General features: G+C 38.0%; 1 protein-coding gene across 7 annotated transcripts in view; it reads left to right on the forward strand.

The window, feature by feature from the left end:
* Positions 1-13,133, forward strand: part of Dlg2 (discs large MAGUK scaffold protein 2) — a 901,904-nt gene that overhangs the window by 389,870 nt on the left and 498,901 nt on the right. For all 7 annotated transcript variants that reach the window (XM_036186483.1, XM_036186442.1, XM_036186459.1 and 4 more), the window contains exon 6: positions 8,442-8,578. In XM_036186483.1, coding sequence (XP_036042376.1) covers positions 8,442-8,578 — 137 coding nt within the window. The remainder of the gene's footprint in view (positions 1-8,441; positions 8,579-13,133) is intronic.

The following is a 13,133-nucleotide window of genomic DNA, read 5'->3' on the forward strand; positions in this document are numbered from 1 at the left end:
AATTCAATAGCAGAAAAGTAAGAAAGAGTAAAAAGAATGAGTACCATATCTATAAAGAGCAGGTGTGTGTGTGTGTGTGTGTGTGTGTGTGTGTGTGTAAAACCCCAGTATTGGAGATGGTGATGGGCAGATCACAGGAGCTCACTGGACACCTAGTCTAGCCCAAATGGCAAGCTTCAAGTTCATGGGAAGTCCCTGTAGGAGAATAAGGTAGAGAGTCAGAAAGAAGGATACCTAATGTCTTCCTCTGTGCTTCATGTGTACACATGGGCAGGCACAGGCACTTACATACACACAACACATATGTAAGATAAGTCATGAAAGAAAGGAAAGGTGTCAGGTAAATAAAATGATGTTATGAAAGGTAGAAGTGTTAACTTCATCAGCAATGTTGCAGGCAGTGTAGTAAATGCAAAGGCATACTGCATTGACAGGACTTAGGCAGGATAATTCTGGGTAACTGGCTGAGCTCCTCATCCAATGGAACTCATTTATAGTTGACACAGCCACTCTCACTACAGGAGGAGATAATAATAAAATGACTTGCATATGGCAGTGTATCAGTAAGACGTTCATTTAAAAAGAAAGATCTGTATATAAATATAACCACTCAAGCCCTGGAAACCAGAAGTTATAGTCATTTCCTAAGTCTGTCACAACAAAGCAGTACACAGTGAATGGTTTAGAGCAGCACAAATATGTTCTCTGACAGGCCTTGAGGCTACAGAGCTGAGATGGAGGTGTCAACAGATTAATTCCTTTTAGAAGGCCCTGAAGGAGCAGATGTTCCAGTCCCCACAACTTTTAAAATCACTGAAAATCCTTGCTATGCCTTGGTTTATAAATCTGTTCTTCCAATATCAACTTCTGTCATCCTTTGAATTCTTCCTGTGTGTTTCCATGTCCAGATCTCCTCTTTTTGTAGAGACATTGGTCAATGGACTAAGGCATACATCTATCCAGTGTAAACTCACCTTAAATTACATCCATAATAAAACTAGTTCCAAACAATCACCCTGACACATGCCAGGGGCTTTTTGTAGAAATGGTTCAAACCTAAGGGATACCATAGACATAGACTGGGGCATATGAAATGAGGAAGATGAGATTAAGAGATTTTAGATATGATCAATGGCATCGGGAACTATATAGAGATCAATGTTCACAAACTTCTGCTCTTATAAGAAAGGCTGTTCAAGAGTGTATCTTTTCAGATAGGAAAGAATAGCCAACCCCAGAGGAGGGGGGTATAAAGGAAAAGCAAGCAATTTCCTATGGTGGGCAGACTTAGGCTTAGAAAGCAGGATGTGCTTGCTCATTCCTTTGAGGCAGAAAGCAGCAGGCATGAAAGTGATGCACCAAAAGTATAGGTGAGTCTCATGCAATAGAGACTAGGAGAAAAGTCTTCAGCACTGACTACAGTAGTTGACTGGTGATCTATGAGAGACCCAGTGAGGAGTATTGAGCACCAAAGAGATTTTTCAAAGGGCTACGTTTTCAACTCCAAAACTTTGTCCTTTGAACCTAGAGAGCATCCAAAGAATAAGCAAATAAGTTTTAAATTTTAATTACAAAGATCCACTGTGACCAAAGGGATTCATTCATCTCACAAATAAAAATAAAAGGCTCATAGCTGGTTATTTTAAGCAGCAGTTTTTCTTTCTAAATGTAAAGAGATGTCAAAATAGTCTGTTATCAGTATTTAGCAGACACACAGGGTCGTTTTGTTTGTTTGTTTGTTTTGGTTTTTTGGGGGGGTTCTTTCATTTTAACTGGCATGTGTGTGCATTCAAATATTAACTTGCCCATGAGGGTAGGTGTGTTCTAAGACAGGCCAGCCAGAGTTCAGGACCAATTCAGTATTTCTCGTTCAATAAAAACATAGACAGAATGTGCAAAATATCTGTAGTGCTTTCTATAAAGCAATAAACACCCTCACTGGCAGATCCTAAGTAAGCTGTGACAGAACCAAGCTGTTTAATAATATCAAATTGTTTGGAGAAGTCCTCAGGACTGTCCCAGTAAACTCACATAAAATGATGTTGAAGCGAGTTATTGAATGGTTCTCAGCTATCACAAAACTCAGTGCTTTACACCCACAAGGAATGTATGGGCACATTGTGATCATATGACATTTTTAAGTATTTCATTTTTATTCTGAGCTTCTAAACCACAGTATCAATTTATGCTGCCAAAACGTCAGCTTCAGCCCCCGCCTCTCACCAACACATCCCCCCTCAGTGTAGGCAGAAAACTGCTGAAAGCATGAACAGTGATCCACTCACTGGCTTCCTTATTTATACAGTGAAGAAAACGTTCTGTATGGGAACAGGTCAATTAAAGGCATTAGCAAGCTTCTTGTGTGCCTTTCCTGTGCCTGCGGGTTTTGTGCTAACACAAGGATGTAAATTCAGGAATACATCAAAAATATGGAGTGAATCTAGCCTTATACAATGGATAGAATCCTGAAAATTTATGAGTATATCCACAGTTGTCAAACATATTTTACATTATTTAGGGGACTGGCTGTTTGAGTTAGGCATATATTTATCCTTTATTAGAGCCCAGGAAGATCTGTTAATTACTTTCCTTTGTGATTTGATTATGTAGCTTTTTCTGTGTTAGCTTTGTATGTAGCCAGCATAAATAGGAATGTTTTTGTTTTAATGTCAAAGTCCTCACAGTGGATAATATAATGGTGAGCACTACGAAGTCTTTCACTGAGTTGATTTTATGTTTGACTAATTTCATGGTCTAGAGTTATGTACTTATAATGAAGTCTTCTTTTTAAAATGGTGACCTATCAGAGCTTTTATTTCCCCCAAAACAGTGATTTTTGGCATTGCCGACTCAAATATTTATACTTATATTGTACTACCTTGATATATGTGGTGTATCACACTACAAATACATGGTTTCCTAATGGCTTTGCTTCTGCATTCAGTTCAGGAGAGCTAGGTTTTATTGGTGTTGTGTGTCCATGTCATTGAGTATGTCTGGAATCCAGAGGGAGAGTTGGTGTCAAAGGTGCATTCTCTTTTATGAATTCTCCTTCAACCTCAGATGAAGCTGAAATGCAGACCCTTTGTTGATCCTTTTCCAGACCATTTCAGAAGCAAGATTTCTCTCTCTCAATGCCTCTATCATCATTGTGTACATCCTGTCAAAAGTATTTTAAGTGTCTGATATTCTCACCAACCTAGGGAGCTTGTTGAAAGTAGGGGATTGTATTTACCTGGAGTCTATTATGTGTCAATCTCTATAGGACATAGAGATGTCCACTCTTTTATTTCAGATGAGAAAATTGAGAAACGAATTTCCACAGTTGTTAGATAAAGAGGTCAGGATAAGACGTTGGCTCTTCTGCTGCCCTTTCTCTGCTCTACAACTGGCATAAACTCCAGGCAGATTGAAAGGAGAGAGCTGATATAAGTGCTCCTAAAGTAGAGGAGTGCCTCACATACTCCCTGGTTCCACTGACTGCAGTTTTCAGCCCCTCACTCTCTCAAAGCCAACAATCCCATCTTTAGAGGAAGGATTTATTTTTTGAGATTTATGCCTCTGTCCCTCCTTTACAATCATTTGTTCTTTTTCTCACTGAGAATATATTCATGTTGAAACTTCCATGCCCAGCTTTTCTCTAATTATACAATATAAAACAAGAATCCATGGCATTGAAGAACTTGGACTTTCACCAAGAAGATAAACCATAAAAGGTATATGACAGTGTGTAGCTGTAGACAAAGCTGATTGGAGGAATGTATGATCCCAACAATCCAAGGCCAGCCTTGGCCACAGACAGAGCCTGCCTCACAAAAGGGAAGCCACACAGGTGACTTATTACAAGGTAATAAATGCTAAAAGAAAATGTAAAGGAGGGAATGGTGATAGGGTAGATATATTTGTTCATTTCTTTTCCTTAGAGGAGAAAGACTTATCCACTTCAAAATTTCAGGTTATAGTCCATCATGGTGGAGAGATCAAGGTGGCAGAAACTTGAAGCAGCTGGTTGCATCATATCCATGTAGAAGAGCAGAGAGCAGAGAATAAATGCATGCCTGCTGTGCTCAACTCTCTTTCTCCCCTTGTGTAGAATCCAGATCCCAACCCCAAAGAATGGGACTGTCCACTTTTTGACTGACTCTTTCTACATCAATTAACATAATCGAGACAGTGCCCCACAGACATAGCCAAAGGGAACTTATCTAGACAAATCCCCACTGAGACTCTCCTTCTAGGTGATTCTAGACTGTATCAACTGGAATGAAATTTAACCATCACAGTGAAATATATAGTAAAAGACAATATTGAATAGAAAGATCAGAGTCAGGCCTCTAGAGGGATTGATATTTGAATAAGGCCTTAAGGAAGTATACTCTAGCCAATTTCTGTCTTTTGTAGCCAGGATAAATATAGCAGAATGACTTTCTTGGACACAATGGACAGAAATTGGCTGTATAATGCATAGAATGGATGGGCATGGATATATATGCTTGTAATCCTAGTTTGGGGAGGTAGAGAAAGAAAGATCAGGAATTCAAGTCCAGCCTCATAAAAAGTTTGAGGCTGTCATGTACTAAATATGACCCTGTCTCAAACCAAGAAAACCACAGAACATATTTAGGAGATGTTGGTTGAATGAATGAATGTGTAGATGAATGAAATGAATGAATGGGAATGCATCCAATCTTACAACATAGATTGATACTTCTGTATGTAAGTAAACTTGTTTTCATTATGTAGACATAAGTTTCACATTACACACCATGTTGAACTGAATATCTGGAATATGGCCAGGCATGGTATGCACACCTGTTATTTCAGTATCTAGGAGGCTGAGGCAGGAAGATCATGAGTTCAAGGACAGGTGCAACAACACAGTGAAGGCCTGTCTGAACAAACGAAAATCATGAAAAGAATAGTACCTGAAAACTATTTGATATCAAGAATGGGTTGGTTTAAAATATATTCATATATCATTGAAATAAGAGAAACATTTAGTTGTGTGGCACCAGACACATTCTCTGGGTCTCAGAGATATGTGTGCTAAAAATGCCTGGCTTCACTTTGGGGAGAGTCACTAGATAAAAAACACATAAACCTAATCTCAAAAAAAGAAAGAAACTGTTTTTCAGCTGATGTATTTATGTGCACAGTATTCATAGTGATTTCGTGGTTTGGTGCTGTCTTCAATTCCAAATGCCAACTATATAGTTATTCTCTTTGTGGGATTTAATCTTTTTTATGGTGGTAATGTGTTCCATAGCTCTCAGGAACCAAGATTGTCTCTGGCATTTATTGCTCATCTAGTGGTTATAAATCAGAGTTCCTGGATATGTGTTTAACCTTTTTCTTTACAGTATTTAGAATGACCTCTGTTGTGCTACAAATGCAACAGACTTCATGTGACAGTGCAAATGTTGAGAAAAACATTTTTAAAACATTCTTATGCTCATTTATCCAGTGAAATTATAGTTTTGGACAATATGAGCTAGTTCACATTTTAAAGTTCATAGGAAAAGCCCATTTATAGACAATTCATTTACTCTTTGGTTGTTGCTTAGAAAACACATTCTTCTAAGTCATAGGCAGACAAATGTACTCAGGGTTCTTTGGGGTGGTAAAGTATCAATGAAGAATAATTACCCACTTCAGTGGGAAATTATATAACACTTATTTTAATTGCTCTATCAATTTGAATCCATTTTCCATTTCTTTTAACAACTATTATAGTTTGTTTAATAAAACCATTGCATTTTTAATATAATTCCAGGGTGCAACTTGATAATATACTAAATCATCATTTTTCTATTATTTATATTGTCTTAAGAGCATATATTTAATTTGCTCTGTATTGATAATCAAAAGCAGAATGAAATAGAGTTAATGTTTATAAAATCATTTTTCCATTATATATAAAGTACCAAAATTTTTATGACTGCTTTATCAGTTATTCAATGTATGTTTTTTTTATTTTTTTCTTAAGCCAAATATCATAAAACTCTGTGTTTAATTTCACTAGACTTTGAGTATTCTCTTTCTGAATTGTGTTCTCAGAGGGTCTATCAATCATTGCTTTTCAATTACTTTATAGTCGATAGATAATTCTGTTCTTGTTATATCCTTCCACAGTTAGATTAAAAAATAAGCATTTTGCAAACCAGAGTAAAATTCACCTCTTAAAATAAAACGTCCATGTTTGAAATGATCTTAAATTCTGTCATTCATTATAAAAAGTAGAGTGAAGGTGTCTTTTTTTATTCTTAAGACTCTAAGCACAAAAATACAACTCTCACCTCAAAGGGGATGGTAAATGGTTTCTTCTGTAGCTGAGTATGACTGACCATGGCCTGGGAACACAGATTTAGGTTATCCCAAATTCCCTGTCCCAACATGGAAGCAATTTCATGGATTTTTTTTAACAGAACAAAGAAAGTCAGAAACCAAGACCCTTTTCAAATGCATTGATAGAAGCATGGGGAGGTGGTTTACAGCAAAGCAGGAAAGCTCTGTCATGTTCCTCAGGTGCAATCTGATGACCCTCTTGGCTTTGGAGTTGCTATAAAGAAGTGGTCTTCTAAGTTACCACATACCAAGTGAAAGCAAGTGTCTGCTTCTACATCCCAAATGGTCATAGAACTCTCAGATAAGGTTCAGAGGAAGACAATAAATGGCTATTGAGAGGACTAAAGAGGACTCAAGATATTCAGGCTTCAGACTTGAATCATTCCACATCCCTCCACAGTCACTGAAGCTCTATTCAATTAATTAGTCTTGAAGGAGATCCTGTTCAAAGGTCCAGCTTTTTTCTGGGAACTTTTGCTCATAAGGCTGTACACAGAAGTGATTCACATTTTTTTGTCAATAGCTTCATTATCAGTTAGTGAATGAAAAAAGAAATAAAGAGGAAGGCATTAACTTTTCCTAGGTGTGGTGGAGGAGAAAGTTTATTTCGGATGAAAGTGAGAGCAGAGCTAGAGGCAGAGACATCTGGGAGAATCCAGAGTGGACATAACCCTGAGCATGTGGGGTAAGGGGAGAGAGGGGAACCAGGTGCAGAAGCCAGGGAGTCCAAAAGAGAGAGGGGAAACCAAAGTGGCTGGATTATATAGGGAAGGGCAGTAGGGGAAGGGCAGCCCAATCCCTGGGCTGGAGAAGTTTAGGCTAGGGGTCAGGGTATGCCAGCCAGGAGGACCTTGTAACAGGTAGGGACTGGGGGATACAGGGAGAAACTGGGTCAGCGTCTGCAGTGATATGTTACATAGGCACCTTGGTCATTTGGGCCAGGTTTGAAACCTAACAGTTAGTTAATAACACTTGGTGCCAGGAATGTTAAAAATATGACAACATGGCCAAAGAAGAAATGTAAAAAGAGCATCATCATTTTTTTCACCAGCTTTCTGAAATAGTGACATAGAAACATCCAGTGTCTCAGTATCAGTCTAGATGACACCCTTCCAACTATAATTTCCATCCTGAAATGTCAATCAAAAGTGTCCAGCTGGGCAGTGGTGGTGCATGCCTTTAATTCCAGTACTCGGGAGGCAGAGCCAGGCGGATCTCTGTGAGTTCGAGGCCAGCCTGGTCTCCAAAGCAAGTTCCAGGAAAGGTGCAAAGCTACACAGAGAAACCCTGTCTGGAAAAACAAAAAACAAAAAACAAAAAACAACAAAAAAAAAAAGAGTGTCCAATTGCCTCCAAAATGGTTGTGGTTCTTTATATGCTAAAATAACAGTGACCACGAAGATGAGCCCTGGGCTCCATACAATCAAGGACTGCACCTGTGTTCCTCCTGGCTCAACATAAATATATAACTCTCACCTCAAAGGGGATAAGAAGTGGTTTATTCTGTAGTCAAGTATGTATGACAACAGCCTGAGGACACAGATTTAGGTTACCTCCAATTCCATGTTTCAAGGCGAAAGTCATTTCATGGAGTTTATACTAATAGAATAAAGAAAGACATGAATCGAGATTTTTCCAGTACATTAGTGGAAGCATCTCCTTCCTGTGCTAGAGTAGCAATGACTATGAGGATGAGCCCTGGACTCTGTATAGTCAACAACTGCACCTGTGTTTCTCCTGCCTCAACACAAAAATACAACTCTTACCTCAAAGGGGATAAGAACGGTATCCTTTGCTGCATCCTTGTTCTGACTAGTTACTTATCAGGGACTCATTTGTTGGAAAACAGTAGTGGTTAGGGGCCCAGTCTTCAAATAGAACAAAATTGAAATTTACATATGATTGACTAAATGATCTTTGCTTTATTAGCACAAATCAACAAGCCCTTCAAATATTTAGATACCAAAGTCAATTTCAATAGAATCCTTGCTGCCATTTATTAGAAAAAAAAAATAACCAGTTAAAAATATTTTCAGATGTTGTTACAGAGCTAATTTAATTGCATTTTCTTTTCTTTTTCTGTTCTTTCCCCCTAGGTTTAGGCTTCAGTATTGCTGGAGGTGTGGGGAACCAGCACATTCCTGGAGACAACAGCATTTATGTAACCAAAATTATAGATGGTGGAGCTGCACAGAAGGATGGAAGGTTGCAAGTAGGAGACAGACTACTAATGGTGAGTGTAACCCCAGCAAAACTGTGCACAAATGCATAACCTTTCTCACTGTGTGAGAAAGAAGCTATAACAAAATACTCTAGACTAGATGGCTTAAACAGCAGAAATTTATTTCCTCAGAATTCCAAACATGGTTATTTCATTTCTAAGAGTGCACTCCTCCAGGTTTGCAGATGGCAACCATCTGATTGTATCTCACAGGCCCTTTCAATGAGCTTTTGCTGACAGGAAGATGCATTCTTTTTTCTTCTTCTTGGCTAGCAATCTTGTCAGATTTGGGCCCCGCCTTTAAGTCATTTAGCCTTCAGTACATACCTGTGCAGCATGGAGGGTAGCAAGCAGCAGAACTAAAGAAAGGAAACAGGAGCTTCAGAGAACGAATGGGAAAGCATGCTCAGACATTTGCTCAGGATCTAAAAGAAACCAAGATATAAAGATGGAAAAGGAAAAGCAGGCCGACATAACAGTGCAATATGATGGAGACTCCATGAGCTACTGCCTCATGGGAAGGACTATTGGGAAGGATAAATGCCTTTTCTCATTAAGGAGATAATTAGCCCTCCCATCTCTTTAGCCTGTTCTCAAATGAATTGGTTTTCATGAGCAATGGTTTCCTGACTCGGTAAAGAAAGAAAAAAAAAAAAAAGAAAAAGAAAATGAGAAAGAAACAGACCAATATCAAACTTGCAACTCAGAGTTTCCAAATTCCTGACCGCCTAAAGTCAACATTATTTTCATTCTCAAGAAGCTATGAAACTTATTTCTTTGTACACTTTGGAAATAAAAGTTGATCTTGTGACGTTGCCTTTTCAACCAAAAAAAATTATATTACTTCAAATATTGACATTAGAATAAAGTGTGAAACCATCTTCCACATAGTCTACACTGAAAATGAAGCAGAAACTTTCATTTGCAAATAATGGTTGCCTTAGGAAAGGCTTCACCTTTGACATACAAACAGTTCAGATGTAACTTTCCCAGAATTCCTTCACCTGATGCTATTATGAAATTATGCTAGACCTCTCTGCTGATTTCTTAAAGTCATGCCTAAATCTGTAGACTTATTTTCAAATTCTAAGAAAAAAAGCCTCCACACCCAAAAGAATTTTTCAGATGCTATGGTATTTTTCCATGATAATTCTTATATTCATTGTAAATAACATGATTTCAAAAATAGCTATGACATAATTCTTCACTGTTTTAAGTTTTAAGGAATGAATGGTTTTAAGAAAATGAACCTTCAACAATGATAGGTCACTTCTGTCCTATATAAGGAAAACCATAATTAGTGCTTCCAAGGCAACTAGCAAGCAGAATCTGGGAATGAAAGAAAATGGCTCACTTTACATTATTCTGAAAGAAAAAAAACTGACCCTGAGAAAGAAACAATAAACAACCAAAAAAATTAGTGAAGCCACCCTGAACACCAATTATTTTACTTCAGCCCCTAAAATATCTGTTACTGCTCTCCTGTCACTCTGGTTAGCCCCTACAAATAATATCTATTTTTCCTGCTCTTCCTGTTTCTCCCCCAAAAGGAAGTGCACATGACTTAGACTGTGACTTACCAGCTGCAGCACACTGCACATTTTTCTCTAAATATGCCATTCTTTCTGAAGCTGTTGATCCTAGTTCCTTCTTTCCGTCCTTAGGAAAACATCCCCCAATATGTTATCCACTCAGAGTGTTTTAAGTACTGGCCCCAAAAAGAAACTCCATGGTTCAATCGAAGAGCTTGCTTAGCAAAATCCTGAGAACAGCAACAAATAAAAATTAGTTTATATTAAACTCCTATTCATTTTCTTAGACTTTTGTGGCTACATGGCCACAGTTCTATAAGTCTCTCTCCAATCACTTCCCCTATGTGAGACTGCAGCCTTGCAAGAGCGTAAATTTTCTTACTTACTTTTTAAAATTCTTGGTACAATAAAAAATAATAATCTATTAAAACTTAATGACATTTATTCTTTTTTGTTTGTTTGTTTGTTTTGTTTTGTTTTTTGTTTTTCGAGACAGGGTTTCTCTGTGTAACTTTGTGCCTTTCCTGGACCTTGCTCTGTAGAACAGGCTGGCCTCGAACTCACAAAGATCAGCCTGGCTCTGCCTCCTGAATGCTGGAATTAAAGGAATGTGCCACCACCACCTAGCTTATTATTTTTTTAATTTAAGAAAATTTTCATTTATTTTACATACCAACCACAGACCCCCCTGTAGTTGGAAACCTCTCCAGGCCCTGCCAAGCCCTGTTAGTCCAACAACCCACTTGTAAAATAAACACACAGACATTTATATTATTTAAACTGCTTGGGCATTAGCTCAGGCCTACCATTGTCTAGTTCTTATTCTTATATTTAGCCCATTTCTATAAATCTATACTTTGCCACGTGGCTCGTGGCTTACCAGTACCTTACATCTTTCTTGTCATGGCAGCAGCTGGCAGTGTCTCTCTGCCACAGCCTTCCACCTCCCAGAATTCTCTTCTCTCTTGTCCCGCCTATGCTTCCTGCCTGGCCACTGGCCAAACAGCATTTTATTTATACAGAGCGATATCCACAGCACCACCACCCTTTTTTTTTAAAAAAAAAGGAAGGTTTTAACTTTTACATAGTAAAATTACATATAGCAAAACAATTATCAAGCAAGAATTATAGTTACAATATCTAGTCTATTTGTTTTGGCAAAATTAAAGAAAATATTCTATCTATCCTATATTTTTGAGTCTAAGGTTTTATATCTAATTTATCTTTTATCATAACTAAGGAAAATTATACCTATCTAGTCTTCAACTACATCAAAGGACCTCAGAAGGATATAATATTACCTGAGAAATGGGAGAAGGATGCAAGCAACTTTAGGGAGTCTTGCTGGGTAGACAGAGACAGCTGGCAGCCTGGACATTCACCTAATGTTCCTTTGTAAAGTGGGGGCATTTTCCTTCAACCCACAGGGCTAGAGTCTCTTGGTCACTTTTTTCAGTGTCCTGTAGAATGTCTGGCAGTTTCCTCTGCAAAGCAGGAACCTGAAGGACCATTTTGTCAAGCAAAGTTCAGTGGTCACCTTTCTATGGGTCCTGCATGTCCAGTTGATCAAGCAGTCCAGGCAAAAACAGTTTCTTACCCAAATGGCTATTTTTGCCAAGGTGAAGATAAACTTCATATGAAGTGTCTTCAATGCCCATCTCTCTGAAGAAAATCGGTGCTGCCAGGAGCAGATATGTCTCACTGTCCAGAAAGTCTAAATTTTAAAAATATTTTAAATGCCATATTCTGTAGGTCTTTAAAGTATTTGAAGATTACCTATCTATCTGAAATATCTCTATGTATATCTAGAAGACTTAACTAACATGGCCACGAGTATGGTTATCATAGATGACTAATTATTAATCTATTTTTAATTATCCACTACCATTTTAAATGAGCTATATAAACATAATACCTTAAACAAGAGTAGAAATATACACACAGTATAACAAAATTAACTTTAAGTTTGTATCAATAGACTAAAATCTATACCAATGTAAAACATTTTAAACAAGTTGTTGCTCTTTAAAAGTAAGTTCATTAATCTCCCCTTTTATCCTATTATATCTATATCATATCCCCTTTTCCTCTTTAGAAAGAGATCTCATTTATAATCAACCCTATTTAAATAAAAATATTGTTTTTTTTCTGTCCCACACCAGAGGGCTCTTCTGATTTGGGACACAAGAATCTCTTAACCTTTTTTTTTTTTTTAACAATATGCCTGGGTTTAGAGAAGGAGTGAGCCAATTCCATCTCCAAAGCCAGCAGGGAATTGTTGGGCGCCATTTGTAGTTGGAGACCTTCTCTCCAGCCCCCACCAAGCCCTGTTAGTCCAACAACCCACTTGTAAAATAAACACACAGACAGATATTTATATTATTTAAACTTCTTGGCCATAAGCTGAGGCCTACCATTGTCTAGCTCTTACTTTTTTTTTTTTTTTTTTTTTTTTTGTGGAGCTGAGGATCGAACCCAGGGCCTTGTGCTTACTGGGCAAGCACTCTGCCACTGTAGCTCTTACTCTTATATTTAGCCCATTTCTATAAATCTATACTTTGCCACGTGGCTCATGGCTTATCAGTACCTTACATCTTTCTTGTCATGGCAGTGGCTGGCAGTGTCTCTCTGCCCCAGCCTTCCACCTCCCAGAATTCTCTTCTCTCTTGTCCCACCTATACTTTCTGCCTGGCCACTGACCAAACAGCATTTTGTTTATACAGAGCGATATCCACAGCATCCCCCCCCATCCCTTGACCCACTGGAGGCAAGCATAGTCTTAATAATACCACCTTTGGCTTCACAACTATGATGACTGCATGTTGGGCATCTCATGATTCATAGAATATAGAGTGTGCATTTCCTTGCCAGGAAGATTTTATGTTTCAGAATTTAAATCTTAAATGTCATCTTTGTTTGGAACCTCAGAATCTCACAGAATAGCAACTGTGTGAAGTGATATTTCACTTCTGATAAGGGCCCCTAAGAGTGGAGAATTTAATACTTGCCCAAAAATACCTGCCAGATTTTAACCA

Source organism: Onychomys torridus, chromosome 1, assembly GCF_903995425.1.
Source record: "Onychomys torridus chromosome 1, mOncTor1.1, whole genome shotgun sequence".
NCBI classification, from domain to species: Eukaryota; Metazoa; Chordata; class Mammalia; order Rodentia; family Cricetidae; genus Onychomys; species Onychomys torridus.